This window comes from Antrostomus carolinensis, unplaced genomic scaffold (genome assembly GCF_000700745.2).
Source record: "Antrostomus carolinensis isolate BGI_N321 unplaced genomic scaffold, ASM70074v2 scaffold30843, whole genome shotgun sequence".
Taxonomy (NCBI): Eukaryota; Metazoa; Chordata; class Aves; order Caprimulgiformes; family Caprimulgidae; genus Antrostomus; species Antrostomus carolinensis.
Window position 1 is genome coordinate 1,090 of NW_010303627.1, and position 19,483 is coordinate 20,572.

Here is a 19,483-nt window from a genome sequence, read left to right on the forward strand (position 1 = left end):
ACTTCACTATTCAGCCAAGTAGGTTGACTTGGACCAATCAAGTAGGTAGTTACACTAAAACTGTCATTACCTATTACATTTCATAGGCAGATGGAAATATGCTGCCTTTAGGACTGCATACAAAGAGCATTGGCTTGTAGTACTGTCCTCATACAAATCATTCAAGTGGAAGATCACTATTATTTTAGCTAGCTCTTGTATAATTCACAAATCAATTCTTGATTCAGTATTTGAGAATACATAAGGAAGAAAACCTACAGACACAAACATGGAGAATTAGGAAAAACACAACAATGATGTTACACAGCATATATTTAGAAGACCTGAACATATAACTACAAAACACAAAAGCAAAGTGGGTGACCAAACTGGGAATGGTGGAAAAGGAAGTGGATATTCTACATACACACAGAGCATACAGAAACCACAAAATACATTCGAAGAAGAATGAGGTAAACTGATCATCCTTACAACATAATACACTTAATAAAAAGATGTATGATGCTTTTTTAAAAAGATGAAGGCCAAGAAAAAACCCATTACAGATTATGATAAAATCTGTATCTTACCTACTTTTTTCATATGTTAAAAACAATGGTGAACTCTTTTTCAATGTTTTTGCACTACAAAAACAAACAGCTCTGACCCATATCACCAATTCATGATGGAATAGCATCAGGCAAAAATCTTTTTCTCCAAGTGAATGTTTAAACGAAGTAAATATCAAGCTCTTTAGTCTTGCCACAACTTAGATGCTTTGGTATACACAAAGTTTCATATTTGGTGACTGCTAAAAAAATAAATAAATAAATAAATAAATTTGAAGTGCCTTGAAGATTCAGATCTCTCTGGTCTCAGGAAGGAGGAGAGCAGTGGGTTTTTTTAAGATTCCAGCATTAGACTTAAACGACCAGATTCTGCCTCACTTACGATTTTGACCCTTCAGTCCTTTTTCTGAATCTGACCCTTGCTCCCAAAGTTGCCAAGGTTTTAGTCAGCAATTTGTCTGCTACTGTTTATTTAATCGCCTGTTGCTCCTGGCAATGTTAATTTGACAGACATTGATTTCTTTAACAAAGAATGAACCCACAGGAAAATCCCTAAATCAGTCTAGACATTTTGCCTCGAAGGACTTGCCTGACCTATGCCAAAATACTAGTGAACAGCTACAGTCAACTCCACTTCTCTGCTTCAGAGGATACCAAAATGCTTCACACATGTTTGAAGAAGAATCTCAGTAATGTTGTGCCCTTTCAAAAAGCACTTTAGAAGTTTACAAAATCCACATGGAATACACTCCCTATTATTTACATACAGAGAAGACAATACTTTGAGCAAATACTTCTACAATGGGCCTAACAATAGTCAACTTCCTTTCTTACTCTGGCAAAATCTCCCCTGAACATTCTCAGGGGTTTGTGATACAAGAAAAATTTTGGGATTTCCTTTTCTTCTACTGAGGACTAGGTTGGACAGTGTACAGAATATCTCTTCTCCCCTTGTCAACCCCATCTGGGGACATCTTGTAATGATTTTTTTGGGGGAGTGGGAGAACATCTGTCTCCCAGAATTTAGCATCAAAGTATTTGCATGATTCTCCCTGACACACTATTATTTTGTATCTTGTCATTACTATGCTTATATATCAGCTGTCTCCTATGCAAGCAGATGCTGTAACCTCCAATAAGTAAATGTGATTGTTTATTATCCAAAAAGTGTGTACTTTTGGCTATAAACAGATGTATTACTTCAGTGTAGTCCCAAAAAGTACTCATCTCCACATGCATCAGAGAAACATCTCTAAACATGTTGAAGCTCATTCTCCTTCAATGAATATTCCTGCTTCCTGTTCCTATTTTTTTTTTTTTCATTTCAGCTACATTGTTCTGCTTAGCTAAATATAAACTTCCACAATCTACAAAAGGTCTACTATCAACAGATGATTAAACTAACTACATATGCAATACAAACACCCCCAAAAAATTATGTAGCTTGTATGGTAAATTTTCCCAGGTACAGATGATCTTGAGGTTACCTGTAAAACAGCGTATAAGAGATTACCAGAAAAAAAAAAATAGTGTATTAAAATTACTTTTTGAAATTAAGATTGTTATAAATCTATTACTATCTTTAAATAGTGATCAGAGTTTGCCATGCCATACACATGAAGGATTCTGCAGAATAGCCTTCTAAGAAGTCCTACCCTTTCTTCGGCTGTGTGCAGCTCTTCCTTCTTACAAGGTTCTTGGCTTCACCAGACTAGTCTCACTGGTGAGCAATTCTATTGTATCACCAGCATTCATGCTGACAACTCTCTAACCATCATATCATCTTCCCTAGGCTTTTTGTTTACATCTCTGACATAGAAGCTAGTCAGGATCTTCTACATACCACTCCTCTTCTACTTTCATTTTCAGTTGCTTCTCTGACTGATCAGGAAAGGCAAAGCTTTTTAATTGTTCCTGCTACCTTCCTTACTTTGGCAGACACATTTCAAACACACAATGCTTTGTTAAGTTTGGGTATTTCAGCCTTTGTACACTGAGGTTGTGTTACTTTGGTCCCTAACGTGACATGACACAACAAGATGCTTTGCGTTAAAGACAAAAGATCTCTGTATTTCATAAGATTTCAGGAACAGATATTACAGAAATCAGTCTTAGTCTACTCTGATTAGAGGAAAAAGTCTACCTGATGTTCTGCTATTCTTAATTCTTTGAAACATACTGCTCCAGGGGAACACTTGACTTCTAGCAAGGGAAGTCTTCCCCTCACCCTCCTCCTCCCAGGCTTACAGGATCGTACTTTCTGTTTGCTCCTATTTAAATTAAAAAGCTGAACAGAAACACGAAACTAACTTAAGCAAAAATGAACAAGACTGGTATAAGGAATTTATCCTTCATTTGCTATCTTTGGAAAGGGTGGATTTTCAATTAACACTTAAACTTTTCTGATTTCCCTTAGGGCTGAGAGGAATAGAAAAGAAACATGCATTTCCAAAGATTTGGAATTTAATTTTTATTAACCTTAAAAAAAAATAAAAAAATCCAACTAGCTGCTTTTGTCCCAGTTAGGTTAGAATTAAAGTCAATCATGGGTTCTGCAATTCTATAACTTTTCTACAGGTTTTACAATTTCTTAGAGACTTGCATTTTTTATTTTAAAAAGTTTAACTTGTCCACTACTAATATTTACCCGAAGTTAGTGGTATGGTTCATTACATTGTGCAGAAAATGAGAACTCCTCTACTCTGCCCTAGTGAGGCCACATCTGGAATACCGTGTTCAGTTCTGGGCTCCTCAGTTCAAGAAAGACAGGGATCTTCTAGAGAGAGTCCAGCATAGGGCCACAAAGGTGATGAGGGGCCTGGAGCATCGCCCGCAGGAGGAAAGGCTAAGAGAGCTCAGACTCTTCAGCCTGGAGCAGAGAAGACTGAAGGGGAATTTTATCACTATCTATAAATATCTGAATTGTGGAGGACAAATGGATGGGACCGGGCTCTTTACAGTAGTACCCAGTGACAGGACAAGGGGCAATGGGCAAAAACTGGAACACTGGAAGTTCCATACAAACTTAAGGAAAAACTTCTTTACTGTGAGGGTGATGAAGCATTGGAATAAGCTGCCCAGAGAGGTTGTGGAGTCTCCAGCTCTGGAGATGTTCAAAGCCCGCCTGGATGCTTCCCTGTACAACCTGTTGTAGGGAACCTGCTTTGGCGGGGGGGTTGGACTAGATGATCTCCTGAGGTCCCTTCCAACACCTGCGATTCTGTGAACTCACAGATTAGGACATACCAGAACTAAGAGCACTAATGCAACATTACATTTATCCCCTTAACACATTTATATGGCCTTTTATCCAACATCCCAAGCAAAACCCCTGGCTAAGGTAAAGCCTCCTGCCTGTGAGACACCACACGAATTATAAATACAGTTCTTTCTCCCCTTGCAGTTGTTTGCATCTGTCACTTGTCCACCTTGTGTCAAGCATGTGTCATACAAATAAAAGCTGAAACTTTTATAAATTTTACAAATTTGTAACTTTTATAAATATAACAAATTGAAGAGCATGGAAGCAGTGCTGTACTTCATAAGAGGTGAGGAGGCATACATATGATGAGTGAGTGACACAGTAACACTTACAGGCATATGTAAGGAGGCCTGTATAATTCATCCTTTTCTCACTTCAGGACCATCCCAACGCCAAATTCCAAAGTCCTACTATAAAGTGAAGGTATCGGAATACTTCACTGAAATAGAAGTAAACAGCTGTTTTCCCATGCTTCATATAACCAACAGAACACAGAGACTTGCCATGGAAAGCGTTAAGCAGGGTTACATACAGGGTAGGTGCCTGTATCTGCCAAAATTCCATTACACCTATTCATTTATTATAGCTAAGTGCTCTATCTAATGACACATAAATCTGAGGAGTGACGTCTTTTAAGATCAAGACACCACTTTAGCCCCACTGGCTGCTGTGGGCTCTAAACAGTTGCTTAATTTCAATATTGACTTTAACTGTTTTTAGCCTGGCATATGAGATATCCAATACAGGGGCCAAGACGTATCCTGAGTTGAAAGTAGAATGTGTAACATGTAACAGAAACTTTAAAAAAAAAGTTAAAATCAGTATCACTATTCTAGAGTGGATGGAATAGCTATTTCCTGAACCGTGGTCTTCGGACCCTGCTGCATTGGAGCAATTATCATTTGAAGTAAAATACTGAAAAGCCCTCCCTTCCCTGTTGCACTCCCAATTACCTGCTGTATACACAAAGTACTCCCAATTCTTTATTCACCAAGAAATAAAAATGGTTCTCAAACTGCTTGCATTCCCTCAATAAAAAAGTAAAAATCTGGGACTTGTGGATGTCTTTTTTTTAAATTATTCATTTCAAGTATATACACAGACATATCAAAAAAGCTGCTTCCACCACTAACTGATGTTAAAATTGATGCTAACTGAAAAAGTCTGAGATTATTTTTAAGGAAATGTTTTAATAAATCTATACTACTATTTTAGTATGGTTAAAAAAAAATAAAATTCAAAATTAGCCATCAGAAGACCTAGCAGTACCCAGCACCTCACCAACATTTTTTGGATTGCTCTTCCCAGTTCAGATTTATTTACTTCTCTGAGGATTAAAGACAAACAAACAAATCCTACTTTGCAGGCAGAAGTCCTTGGCTACCTTACAATAAAAGAGTAGAAAGATGAAATTATTTCCCCAACAGGATCAAGAAACATCATGGAATTGTGAGAAGAGGATCATTTCAAAGAACAGAAGATTTGAAGTTAATATGCTTAGCAAAAGGAGATGGGTAACTAGTGGTTTCAGAAGAAACCCTTCTGAAAACAATATAATGTGTATCTTCCCACAGAACCCAATTCTCTCATACAACATGAGAAAAAATTAGAAATACAATAGAAATTATTTTGTAGCATACTTCAGAGGTAATAGATGGAATACTTAATGCTATTTCTGGGTAACTGACCAAACAGACTCTTAATTTGTTGTTACTTTCAGTCCAACATTTTTTCTTTTTTTGGTAAAGTGGTTGTACTAAGGAAAACATAAAACAAGAAAAATCACATTTAAAAAAAATAAAAAAAAAAGGACTGGTTTTTAACTTTTGAAAAGTACTTTTTTTTAACTTTAAGCTCCCTTTAACTCCCCTGTTAAAGGAAGCTCAAATATCAGATATGCAAGTGATAAATAATGCTTGTTTTAATGAGCTCTCGAAGTCACTACAAAGACAACAGATTGCATGCAATTTTGAGCAACAAAATTTACAAGGTTTCAACAGCACTACTGAAAAGCTGAGAAGTTAATAGTTATGTTGTCAGATATCTTGATAACACCATGGTTAAATCAGAAAGTAACATATATCTGAACAAAGAGATATTCCAAAGATCTGTTTGGAATATGTATGTTCTAGGCAATAGAGAAGAGGTGAGAGTGAAAACTAAATTGAGATCCAGCATATAAAAATGAGATGCATCACAATTCAATCCATGCAAACAACCTGGCTGAATGTCCCCAAAATCTGTGCTGGATTTTTGGCACCAAATGTAAAGGGAATTCACTGTAGTATATTTTAAGATAATATTGTATTCTTTGGTATTTGTTGTATCTACTTCAATTCATTTTATGTACAAGGCATTTATTTTTCCCCAAATCATTACTGTCATTTTTTCAATCAAGTAAGAAATGGAAAAGGTTTTCTAAGGAAATTACTTTTAATTTTGTAAAGATAATACAAAATTATTTTTACATATTTTAATAGTGTTAATAGCTTAGTCTTTTCTAGTTCTAAATACATTCAAAACATCAATAAAATGAGAAGGAGCACTAGTCTGCTCTGTCCAGATTGGTACCAGAGGAGAGCAAAAAAGACTATAGATGGCAAACCTGTGAGGACCAGAGAACTGACCTTTAACTGAATGTTGGAACTTAATGGTCAAGATACTCAGAGATCTTACATTCATGAAAAAGAACACATCTGGAAATAAACTCTCTGAATCTACCTACTCACATCAAATGATGCATTTAAACAGAGATGGGAGTTTAAAAGCAGTATTCCACATTACCCACACTGTAACTAAAACGTCTGTGTTATTTGAAGCAATAATTCAAATGGACAGTTTCTTTATAAACAATGCATGTTTGACTGCTGTTTTTCCCCACACTGTTGTTGCATAAAGGTCACAACTGTATAAAATACACAGGAGTGGGATCATGATCCCATGCCAAGTCAGCCAAAATGAATTCCATTTCCAGCTTTGTGAATGACTCACAACATCAGTAACAATTTTTTTTTTTTTTTGGTTCACCTGTACAATGATACTTACCTATTTTATCAGGTTGTTGTGGGAACTAATGATGAGCACGTTAATTTTTAGGAAGCACCATAAGCTGCATCCATTCCTACAAAAATCTGTCCTACAGTAGCTTGCCTAAGTTTTTCAGGACAACGATTATCTATCTTTTTTTATTTGTTTGTACAGTTCCCAGAACAATAGGGTCTTAATCCTTGACTTGGACAACTAGGCACCATTGAAACATAAATAATCAGCAAACAATATGAGTTGAGAGGTTTAGTGAAGTGCTATCGTTCCCAGAGCTCCAAGGCACAGAGCATTTAAATGACCAGAATTCAGCCAATGCAAAGGGAACTGGGGACAAGGAACCAGCAAACTTGGTTGCTTGCTAAACAACTTTGGTGGCTTGTTCTTGAAAGAGTAGGGATACAAAAAAGACAACTGATGGAATGCATATGGTGAGAACACTATCCACAGAAGCACAGGGACTGCAAATATAGTTGCCTTTTGAGCAATGCGTTTAGGGCAAAAGTTTTTTATATATTTGTCAGTTTGACTGTATCTGCAAACTAAGCGTAAACACAGTAAGAAAAACAGGGGATTTTTTTGAGAAACAACATATAGACATGCAATTTGACAAAAGAGATACACATTAACAAGAAAGAAACAGTGCTATGAACAACAAGAGTTGTCTCTTCAGGTGTGTTCTACACACATATACATTGCCTTTATCATGAGTAAGCCCACTACAGTCCAGCTAGAGTCTCACTCAGAAGTATCAGCCATGTGCTACCATATGCACCAAGAACATCCCCCTGCTTCCCATCAGAAGTAAAAAGGCTGGAGCTAGTCCAACTTGAGTAGCTCTTCATCTTGGACAGCTCTTCATCGTCAGCATCCAAGAACAGCTTCAAGTATCAAACAAAGTGTACGTTCTCTCCTCCCACTCTAGTCTGCCCCTGGTGAGGCCACATCTGGAATACTGTGTTCAGTTCTGGGCTCCTCAGTTCAAGAAAGACAGGGATCTTCTAGAGAGAGTCCAGCACAGGGCCACAAAGATGACGAGGGGCCTGGAGCATCGCCCGCAGGAGGAGAGGCTGAGAGAGCTCAGACTCTTCAGCCTGGAGAAGAGAAGATTGAGAGGGGATCTTATCTATGTCTATAAATATCTGAAGTGTGAGGGACAAATGGATGGGACCGGGCTCTTCTTGGTGGTGCCCAGTGACAGAACAAGGGGCAATGGGCACAAACTGGAACACCAGAAGTTCCAGACAAACTTAAGGAAAACCTTCTTTACTATGATGTGAGGGTGCCGGAGCCCTGGGACAGGCTGCCCAGAGAGGGTGTGGAGTCTCCATCTCTGGAGATGTTCAAACCCACCTGGACACTTTCAGGGAACCTGCTTTGGCAGGGGGGTTGGACTAGATGATCTCCTGAGGTCCCTTCCAACACCTGTGATTCTGTGATATAGAATTTGTGCCAATATTTTTAAGTAAAACAACTACTGAACAATTAAGCAACTGTTTCTTCTGCATTGCCTGTCCACATATTTGTTCTGTTGTTGGTGACTTCTAAGCTACTTACCCTCTGAAGGTAGATATCAGTAATTTGTTTACTCTAGAAATGACAGACTGATGAGAATGACTGTCAGCATTACTGGAGTGAAAAATAATTCCTCCCACATGACAAATTAAGAAAGCTCTGCTTCCAGTCAGTCTGGAAGATACCTGGAGGACAGGTAATTTCCACAGGGTGTTGAATGAAAAGGAAGTAGAAGCTGAGACAAAAGCCTGGAGTGTTTCCAGTAAACTGTGAATGGAGGGTGTGGCAAACAAAAGCAGTCTTCAAAAGAGATAAAGGCAAAAGAGTTCAGGTTTAATACACTACACACAACTTTTATTTTCTTAAATAAAGATGATGTTAAAGCAATATATTAGGAAAAAAATAGAGAATTACAACAGGGACTATGTAAATATTGTTTTCAGCCACTAATCAAGGTATGTACAATACACACACAATAGGAAAAAAATTAAACACTTATTTACCCAGATATATCAAGTTAATATTATTCCAATATTTCAGAACAGCCTGTATCCCATCATATTATTATATAATATCATTATCACACTGCATCCAAATCTCTTTGATACTCTCAGTCAACAATTCATAAGACATACCTAACTTGAAACACATTAAATAGATTACTTAAATGAGTGAGTTAATGTGCAATGAAAATTAAAGCAAATTTGTCTTCCCAATAGTTTAGACCCCTCACCTCCTCTTGCATTTGGCAGTTTGATAACTGCAAAACTAGAACAGATTAGAATGATAAAGCATTTTCATCAAAAAACTACAGAGAAATATGCTTACATTTTGATGAGATCTGGAATAGATGCTGAATATTTTTGAAAGAAGAGAAGTTATCTTTTTTTTTTTTAATTAAAGTAAATGGAAAAAACTATTATAAATTCTCAGTCTTACCTGTCGGTACGCTTCATAGATTGTATCAAATAAGAAAGCCTGAGGCATTTCACTCGCTCTGTACCTGGCACGTTCCAATGAGTGGTCTAAACAGCCATCTGCAGCAGAGGCAATAACAGTAGAAACTAGAGGACGAATTGCTCCTGCTGCCTGTGGAACAAAACACAAAGAGAGGTCTAAATGTTGTCAATATTAATGTATATCAGATAGCCATAAGAGCTTTAAAATGCATTTTCAACTTATTTATCTTTTATATATCTCATAATGCATAAGTCATACTACTTTGTTGTCCATACAAAAACGAAGAAAAGGATGCAGCAGCAGAATGTTGCTTATCAAGTCACAAGGCAAAAAGAATGGTCCTTAACAATGCTAACCACTAAGAATAGTGCCCTTACACTATAGTGTTTTTTATCTATTTTTAATTATAATAAAAAAGAATAATTGATGCTGTTCCAAAAACATTTGGAATTATCCAACATCTTAAATCAGTATACCTAGAAAACCACTCCCAATGGTGAATTCTGACATTTCTCACTACAGCCACAGATGATAATCTGAGGTCTAGTGAGGTTTGACACAGAAAAGAAAAAAAAACAGTTTCATCACATAAAATAAGAGTACTGTTATAATTGATTTCAAGTTTCTTCTGTTGGCAATTCCTGCCCACATACGTGAGTCCTGTCCATTTTTACAAGATTTCTGACCTCACATAAGTATACAGTTGCAGAACGAGACACCAAAAGTAAGCCCAAAGGTTTTTTCGCCTCTCAGAAGAGAAAGAAGTAGTTGTCTTCTCTCCCCTTTTCACCCTACTGAACAATAAAACAAAGAGGAATGCGTCAGCATGTTGAGCATTTTATGAGCTCTAAAATACAGCATCTTAATTCACTCTTTTACAGAATGAGGACAGAGATGTGAACCAATTTCTCATGCTCACAGCATTCTGATATGCATGAGCTACTAGGGTAGGGAGAAGGGAGAGACATTCAAAAGATTTGTATGACAGAAACATCTGAACCACTTTCTCAAAATCTGAAAAGCACTTTTTCTTTCTAATACATGGGAAAAGATACATACATTAAAGAGTACACAAAGCAAAACACTATAATCGAAAAGGTAAACATGGTCCAGAAAAATCAGAGATAACTATGAAACCACAGAACTGTCTGTAAAGGATCTCGAGAGGTCATCGAGTCCACCTCTCTGTCCTAGGCAGGATCAATTTTTCTTCTGTCATAGAAAAGACAAACTCACAAAACGAAATACCACTATAATTTTAGTAATAGGTCAATGTATTAAATGAGGAATAAATTCAATAGACATACTTTGAGGAAAAGCTGTGCACAAGCAGAAGTAGAGATACAAAATTATCTGCAACTCGTCCCCTCTCTATTTCCTGTGATTCCAGGACAGGGATTATTACCTCTATATCCCAGCTGCTGGGCATTTGGACTATGTTATGTTGCTCTGCCATCATATTTTAATTGGTCACACACACCAAAAAAATTATAAAATTAGAAGGTCATGGGAAAAGAGACAGAGAAGTATGCTAGCCACAGCTTTTCTGTAATTAGTTGTCTCTTTTTTTTGTCTTTTTTTTTTCCCTGAAACAGTTACCATTCCAGAAAACCAGTTAGCAAAAGAGGATTTCTTAGGCTGATCCAGTATTTTATTACAGTTTTTAACAATCATGTCATGTTACATTTTAAGCATAAAACAGGCCAAGAGAATACAATGTGACTTGCATAACCAAATCTCACAAGTGAAACACGCACTCTGAGAAACAAAAAGACAAACTGTAATTCTAAATAAAATTGAAATACTCAAAATTATATTCTTAAGAGAGCTCTGAAACACATTGTTTTCTTGACATCTGGTTTATTGCACAACAAAAATTCGTTAATGTCTACATTTGTATCTTTGTGGCAATACTGAACCACATCTCCTGCTCTGCTGAGGTCTAGCTCTTCCAGAAGATTCAAGATCTAATTTCTAATAAATCCAAACATATTTTTTTTAAATCCCCAGTTAACTTCTGAAATAACTGGAAGCTTCATGGCACCTAACATCTAACAAATAGCATTTTTTAAACAACTACAGTTTTACTTTACGTTGCCCCAGCACTGCGTCCAATGAGAAATAACAAGTGGGCCACAACAAGATGTCTTCTGCAGCAAGTCCACTCAAACCATACCTGACACTGACTGAAAATGTGAAATTTAATACAAAGAATAAGATTTATAGCTGACTTCTGATCATGCAAGGGAGAGAAATCTTAACTATGCACGCAGTAACAGGATAACTAGCAATCATTTGATTAAAAAATAGCTTTTACTCCAAGAAAGAACTCAGTCCTTGTGTGCTCTATGCTCTAAAAGCAGAATGCACAGCTCTAGTACTTAGAAGTTTCTACTGCACAGAAAGCCTTCCTACAATGAGCAGCTGGGGTCTAAAAGCCGTGAATCCAAGAGCTAGGTACACTTGCTAAGGTAGAGCACTGAGCTGAAACCTTAAAATCCTGAGACAAGATACAGAAACTGGTTGGTTGTTTCACTCAGTACTGGCTCACCTTTCCGCAGGACATTTCTCTGTCTTGGCACACACGCACAAGCTCCTTCAACCAGATGATGTGACCCAACACAGCACTGAGTTTACCACCCCAATGACACAAGAATTACATTAGTTCCTAAGGTCACTTTCAGACTGGGTGAAATTCAGACCAAGCAAAGGAAAATAGTGGGCTGTGTAAGCCCTGCATTGTTTTCATATGGGATAAGACAGCTGAGTCCCTAACACAGGAAACCTTGCATCTGCAGTACTTCTGGCAACATTCTCTAGCTGGCATACGCCAACACAGCTGCCAAACCCAAGCTGGCTTACACAGACCTCACCGCATGTGCTTCTGCTTCCAAAATTGGCTCATGGGTATCTTCATTCATAGCATAAACATAATATTTGGCATGTAAAAACAGAAAAATTGAGCTGTGAATTTTTTTCTCGTACACAAGCCAAAAAGGGGCACAGTTTAAGATGCATGGCTCACTCTGCAGGATTTCCTTCTGGTTAGCGCAAGCATCCTCCCTACTCAGCACAAAGCTTTTTCTGAATTCCACACCTAGTAGTCTTGCAGTGAACTGAAAAGGGAATTTAGGTACTTAAGCCAGGGCTACAGACTACATTTTTTAGTTCAGAAACTTAAACATTAGGGCACAGTAGGCCAAATATTACAATAAGGTACTCCTGTATCTAAAGGGGCTTTTGGCCCTGAAGACTGTGGGGTATAAGTGAAGAACATCATCATCCAGCTAACCTACATCTATTCCATTACAACACCAAGTATTTTACTCTTCGCAAGGAATTTCCATGTTGCTTTTGTGGTTATAAATCAGTCATTAACTATTTCCATATTAGTAAAGAGAGCATACACCGAGTCTCAGGTATCTGAATTTTATTTGTTCTAATTTGAGAAGCTTTAACTTGCTATTTATGTCAGGAATGCACAGGTATTTGGCCCAGTTCTCAGGCAAGAGGTTCAGACATGAATCTTAAAAATGAATAAAACAAAGCAAATCTGTACTCATTTAAAATTATAAGTACTTGTGAATGTCACTATAATTTACAGATCTTTTTTACACTTTGAATTAGCCTACCACAAAATACAAATCCTGTGAGTCTAAAGCAAGTGCCTGGGTCTTATACTAACTTTCCCCTACCCAGAGTACTCATCTTCCAATTTCTAATCATTCTGACCCAGACCTCAAGTAGATTTGCTTTCAACTTACACAAAATGCATCATACACCCTTCCTGAATGTGGATAATTAATGGAAAGTTAAACTGAATTTCTTTAAATGTCCACTTTACAGCCTTCAAGCCACTCCACTTCAAAGACAGTCAACCACTAATTTTGGTGAACCTGGCACGTTCAGGAAATGCATACCTTTCTTTCCTCCATTTTTGCATATTCTGTTAAATAAATTAGTTAAAGCATAAAAAAAAATCCATGGGCAAGCTCTTAAAATATTATTTCATAGTATTATTTCAATATTATTTCATATTATTTCATAAAAGACATTGAAACAAATACTGCTAACTGCTCAGTTTTCTTTTGCAGACAAAATATTGGAAGAAAAAACATCCTTTTAATCTATAATTTCCTTTTAAAAAGTCCTAAAATGTCCTGAAAAGGCAGAATTACAACTTCAGTGTGACAGACTGGTATCTCTCAGAAGCAAGCTCATCCATCCATCTGCTGAAAACTGAACCAGTCTCTGGATGCTCCTAGAAACAACGGGCATCTCTTATAAATCATTTTAAAGAGCACAAATCAAAAATGTTTACAAAAATGTTCTGTTTTGTATTCATTTTTTTGCATAACTGCCTCGAGCACAGCATACATTCAAGATTTAAAGAGGTGATCATGATTGAAAAAAAGATAGAGAATAAAGTGCATCATTCAGGTCAGTATAATAGTGTATCATAAGTATTTTCAATGGATTAAAGGTGCACTAATCCACCTTTCCGCTTATCAGTAACACTGTATCACTCTTATTTTTTCCTACTTTCATTCTGACAATAAATTGTTTAGAAGTGTGTATTCAATGAATACATAACCAGGGTGTGCCTTAAGATCAGACAACACAGTCCGTTCAGGGAGAGTAAAATCCAAGCAGTACTTTTATTACAAAATCAAGTATCAATGTTTACACCACAGAAGCCTACACACAACACAGCAACCCGGCTAACACAATGCAGTATAGCTTATTTTTACTGAATATTCCTAAACATTAAAATCTTCATTTTATTTAAAACAAACAGAACTTGTTAAAATTACAAAAAGGATTAGTGGGGGGAGATGGAGCTTATATCACAAGCAAGAAACTGTCCAGGTTACAAACACCCTCAGCACACAGTGTGTTATTCAGCTGAGATCAAGATTCCACATTTAAAATATAACCTACCAAGAACAAGTTACCAAAGATCCAGAAGCTCCAAAGCAGCATGAAAACCAACACACCCGCATCACTGCTCGGGTCATTTTCGGTAGCCAGAGTTGAAATGGAACAATGCCAAATAGCTGCAAAGCTCAACAAGTTGAAGGATATGGACTAGGAAGAGGAAAAAAAAAAAAGTTCCAGCGGCACAAAATCCTCACAAAAAATATTGCAACTACAATTTCTTTTGTTTTACAACAGTGTAGTAACAAGCGCAGACAACCATAGATCCTACAGGTTGGCACATTAAAAAAAAAAAAAAAGTATGCTATGTGTTTGGCACAGCCCTGTCCCCAGCAGGCTCAAGTACTAATGCAGACCCACAAAGTTCACTTATACAATTTCTAACATGAACTTCAAGTGAGTGGGAATCACAGCCTAAAACTTTACACAGCCTAGTTCTAAATGAGCAGACTCGCTCATCTGTCTAGCGTGACTCCTTTCAATTTTTTAATTACACCAACAATACTCTTCTCCATTCATAGCCTTTATCTTCTCTAAAATTAATTTTCCCCATGCTATCTTCTTAGTTGTCTTTTAGAATTAAGTAAAAATACATTTTATATTTCAATTATCCTAACTGCATTAGATTCAATGTTTTAAAATTACTTGGGAATATGCCTGATGTCAAATACATACAAGCACAGTTTATGAGTGCTACCTTTAAAAGAATGCCCCTACTCTCAGGCTTTTACATGTTTTCTCAATATTTAAATTAATTTTATTTCTTTAAACAGAGTTGTTTTCAGCTCTGACAACCAAAATACTACTGAGCTAAGACTCCCAAATGATTTAGTCACCCTGCCTTACAAAAAATAAACTTGTCTTGCATATATACACTGGAAATAGAAGTGTATTAAAAAAATTTTCATCACTTCAAAGCAGCTGACTTCTTTGAAATTGTATGCTGGAGACTGTGGGGCTAGTCACACTTAGTAGGACAAATACATTCATCCTGGAACTCCATTAAAGTCAATTTTGTAGAGGTGAACTTGGTAAATATACAAACAATTTTATCTTGCTTTTCCATGAAGACAAGGACTGCATTAGGACACTGTTCAACGACGTAACAATAACAATCAATGTTAATTTAGACAGGCTAGGTATCTAACAGTTTACAAATATGTCATGGAATGTTTTTTATTAGGTGAAAGATTATTTGTATGTTACCAAACACTACCACCTCCTAAGGATTTCAGTCTAAATTAGGTCTGGCTATGAACCAACAGAAGAAGCTCAGAATAACTATGATTAATTTCTTCTCATTTTATTCCATCAAACTGTTTCCACATGTTACTACAGGGAAAGTATTCTTTTATACAGATCAAACTACTTGCCATGTAGGGCATTCACAGACATCTACAGCATGAAAAAAATACAGAAATAAACACAGTATCTGTGATGCATGAAACAGGTAGAAACTTGCATTTCTATTCAGACATCTGCACTCAAACTAGTTGTATCTATAGTAATCAACACGCTTCAGCCACACTCAGTAATTAACATTTAAGTTAGAAGAATCATCTCTACTGAAAGACTTCTTATTTCAAATTTATCAAACAATCTTCAAAGCAAAATTCGAAAACTCAATTATAAGATTAAAATATTTCACATATTTAAGAGGATGTTCTTTTCAAATCTTTTATATAGTAAATCTGAAGGGAAGAATATAATAAAACAAAGTCATATAACTATCTTTGTAAAATAAAGAAATTAAAGAATTTCTTCCGATGAACATTCAAGGTGTCACATTGAAATATAACTTTTGTTTTCTTTTGTTTCATTTTTTCTTTTCCTTTTCTGCATTTCATATCCAGCTGCTGTCTAGGGCCACATTTTATCTTCTCTAAAACCAAAAGCTGTAATCTGTGAGAAGTTTTATGATTCCACTGCAAAGATGGAAGACTTGGGAGTACTTCCTCCTTCAATCTAGAGAAATCCTGTCAAAACAGTTCTATTTGGATGGCAGAGAATGGGGCATAGACAAAGTAACAAGACAAACTACAAGCTACCACTCCTACATAGTACAGCTGATAATTACAATTTGGCTACATGTGCAAAGTTTTCTAAACTTATGTGTAAACGTATGTTCAAGCCCAAACCAGCCAAACTTCCAATCTGAACTGATTCAAGCCCGCACATAGTCCACAGAGTTCATAACCTCATTCTGCATCCAGAGCCCACCTACTTGCTGTACAGCAAGGCAAGGCAGCAGTTCGAGTTATCTGTCCCCATAACTCCTTCCATTAATGTCATGTCAAAAAGATCTTCCCAAACCAATACCTCAGTTGCATGCTTCTCTTGAAGGACCAGATATGGCAGGGAGCCAGGACTATAGGACAACCAGGATGACTCAGTAAAGAATAGCAGACCACAATAAAGGTAGAGATACCGTCATTATCATGCAGAACACAAATTTGAGTCCAGAGTATATCATACTTTCACCCACACCCAGACCTTACCATGCAGCATAGACATAATCTGTGTGGCAGTGCTGGGGTGGGGACAGGATTCCTTCTATCAACAAACAAGTACAATCTGAAACCTGGGCTGCGTATCCATTAGAGATCAAGGCTGAATAAAAAAAGGTAACCTTCTTTCTGACAGGTATTTTCCTGTTTTTTAGATAACAAGAATAATTCTTAAATTGCTTTATTTTTAATTTTGTTAGAGAAAATAAAAAAAATCAAAATACATAGTCATTATGGGCACATCACTTTTGACTTTCATTAGTGAGATACCCACTAAACTTTTTTCTATGTAGACAGTACCACCAATCAGTCCAATTCCAGCTATCTTGATATATTTGTACTGGCAGCTCTTAATTGCCCAAGGACAGCACTGGTTGAAAAGTTTAACAAGCCTGGTGTAACACAGATATTAAACCTAATCATCAGCCAGACAAAAAGAAGGTTAATTAGAACAGAATGTAAGGAGTTTTGAACACTATGAGAAAAGGCTTGTATGCTAAACTTCACCTAATTTCCTTAAAGTCTGTTTACCCAGCTGGCTAGGAGCAACAATCGAAGTCACTAAAATTGGGCACATGTTAATCTTAAACCAACACCAGGAAGGAAGAAGTTATAATTGTGTTTATCCCTAGTTGCAAAGAGGGGATGTTTAATCAGAAATTTAAAATACACTTTGATCCAATGTTAATGAGCTGACACTATGTTGTACATTGAACTGACTTCAAAGACACAGAATGCCTTAAACAAATGTAATGTATATTTATGACACTGTTTAAGAAAGAAAAAACATTTCTTCTAATGAGGTCACCTTTATCAGAACGTACTATCTGAGTAAGTGGGGATAGTACATGTACCTCAAGACATGTCAGAGCCCCAGTTAGCTACAGCAAACTAAAGAAGATTACTGATAGCAGAAACTGTTGCTCAAAAATTAGGACTGCACATGTTCTTTTTTACTTTACATAATTTCTGTTCTTTTGTATTTAAAGCACTTACCTCTTAGCATCAGTAAATATTGTTTTGATCCAATTGACAACATGCTAAATTTTGTATCTCATTCTGTGGAAAAAGCAAGATTTCTCAAAGAAAATAAAAAAGATACCCCTCAAAAATACAGGACAATAGGAATAAGTGACTGGACATACATATAGGAGGTGAAAGAACTGGGCATATCACAGGCTGCAATTTTTCAACACACAGCACTGAAAGCAAGCTCAGGAACATACTGAAAGTGGAAAAGAAGCAAAACCAAGAACATACACATGTACTAAGAAAAAGCAAAGAGTGGTACTGCAAACAACGACAACTAATTTATGTGAACGTTTGATTTCATGTTAAAATTGGATTTTTTTAAAAAAAGTAGATGGGAAATAAGTGTTAAGAATATGTCATTTACGTTGCTCTTGTATCATGAATTACCGCCATAAATCAGATGAACTATTTTTAATACAATAAAGAATAAAATTACAGAAGTCAGCAGGATTAAACCAATACACACATTTTTAATGGTGTCATACAAATTATCTAGCATTTCTTCTAGGACATGCTTTATCTGTGCATTCCGTGTGAGAAATTCAAGAACGGTTGAAAAAGTTTGGGTTTTCCATAAATACAATAGTACTGTATATTCAATAAAATATTTTATCATATTATTAGCCAAATAAGGTCTCACTACTTCAGTGAACAAATTCAGCTAATTTTTGTCACAATGCAATAACTGAAAATGTTTAATAACATGTTCTTATTTTTTAAGGTTTTATTTGCTTCTTGATAGGTTTTTAAGTACTTCAAAGTCTGTATAAATTCTGCACAATGCTACCAAAGATCCATACTAAATATACGATCCAGACTCACATCACATCCCGCACCTAAAGAGCGGCACAAGCTGGTATATTGCACTGAGACTTTCTTATAACATATTTAATCTTTTCAGTTAGCAGCAATAGTTGCTTATTATACACAATTAGGATGAATTCTATTAACATGTAAAATTTAGTCTAAGCAATTTAAACATTCCAAAGCACATCATGTAACCAGTATGCTACCAATATTTTCAATATTTTTATAAATATTTAAAGTACACTTACAGCTTTATATTTTGGCATTCATTCAGCATAAGATAACGATAAGATGCAATACCAGCACTTTCCTGTTCTAACTAGTGCTATACTGTAAATCTAGATGAAAATAATTAAACAGAATAATTGCTGTAAATTAATCATTAAAACAATCTTTTTTGCCTCTAAAATTAACAATACAATTCATTTTACTTTGACTCCATAGCATTATATTGCATTAACAAGTAACAAAACACATCTTGCAGTCAGCAAGTCATCTTCCATACCCTAGTTACTGATTTACATTGCAAAAAGCTATCAGTGAGAGCGCACTGTACCACAAAGGATTTTGCACGTTAGAGTAACTCAGTAAGAGGAGTTAACATTTGTATTCAGTGGAGCAGAAATCTTGAGGGCAATGGCATAGGAGTTAGAACTACAGTTAAGAAGTTATATTCCACCTCCAGAAAGCCTAGATCATTAGAAAATCAACAGTATTCTGATGTGATGGCTACTGATCCGCTGCATATCATTAAACACATCATCTGCATCATATTACAGAGAAAGAAGAAAAAAAATCTTGAGGTGTTGTAGGAGGACTCTTGCACAATTTAATCAACCAAATGCAAAACTGCAATGTTTAATTAATAACTC

The 19,483-nt window shown here is 36.2% G+C and overlaps 1 protein-coding gene across 1 annotated transcript in view; it reads right to left on the reverse strand.

The window, feature by feature from the left end:
- Nucleotides 1-9,306: 9,306 nt before the first annotated feature.
- LOC104522013 (D-ribitol-5-phosphate cytidylyltransferase-like) overlaps nucleotides 9,307-19,483 on the reverse strand; it is a gene marked incomplete at its 3' end in the record, with an annotated part of 20,720 nt that continues 10,543 nt past the window's right edge. Inside the window, 1 exon segment of the mRNA XM_010164176.2 lies at nucleotides 9,307-9,456. Coding sequence (XP_010162478.2) covers nucleotides 9,307-9,456 — 150 coding nt within the window.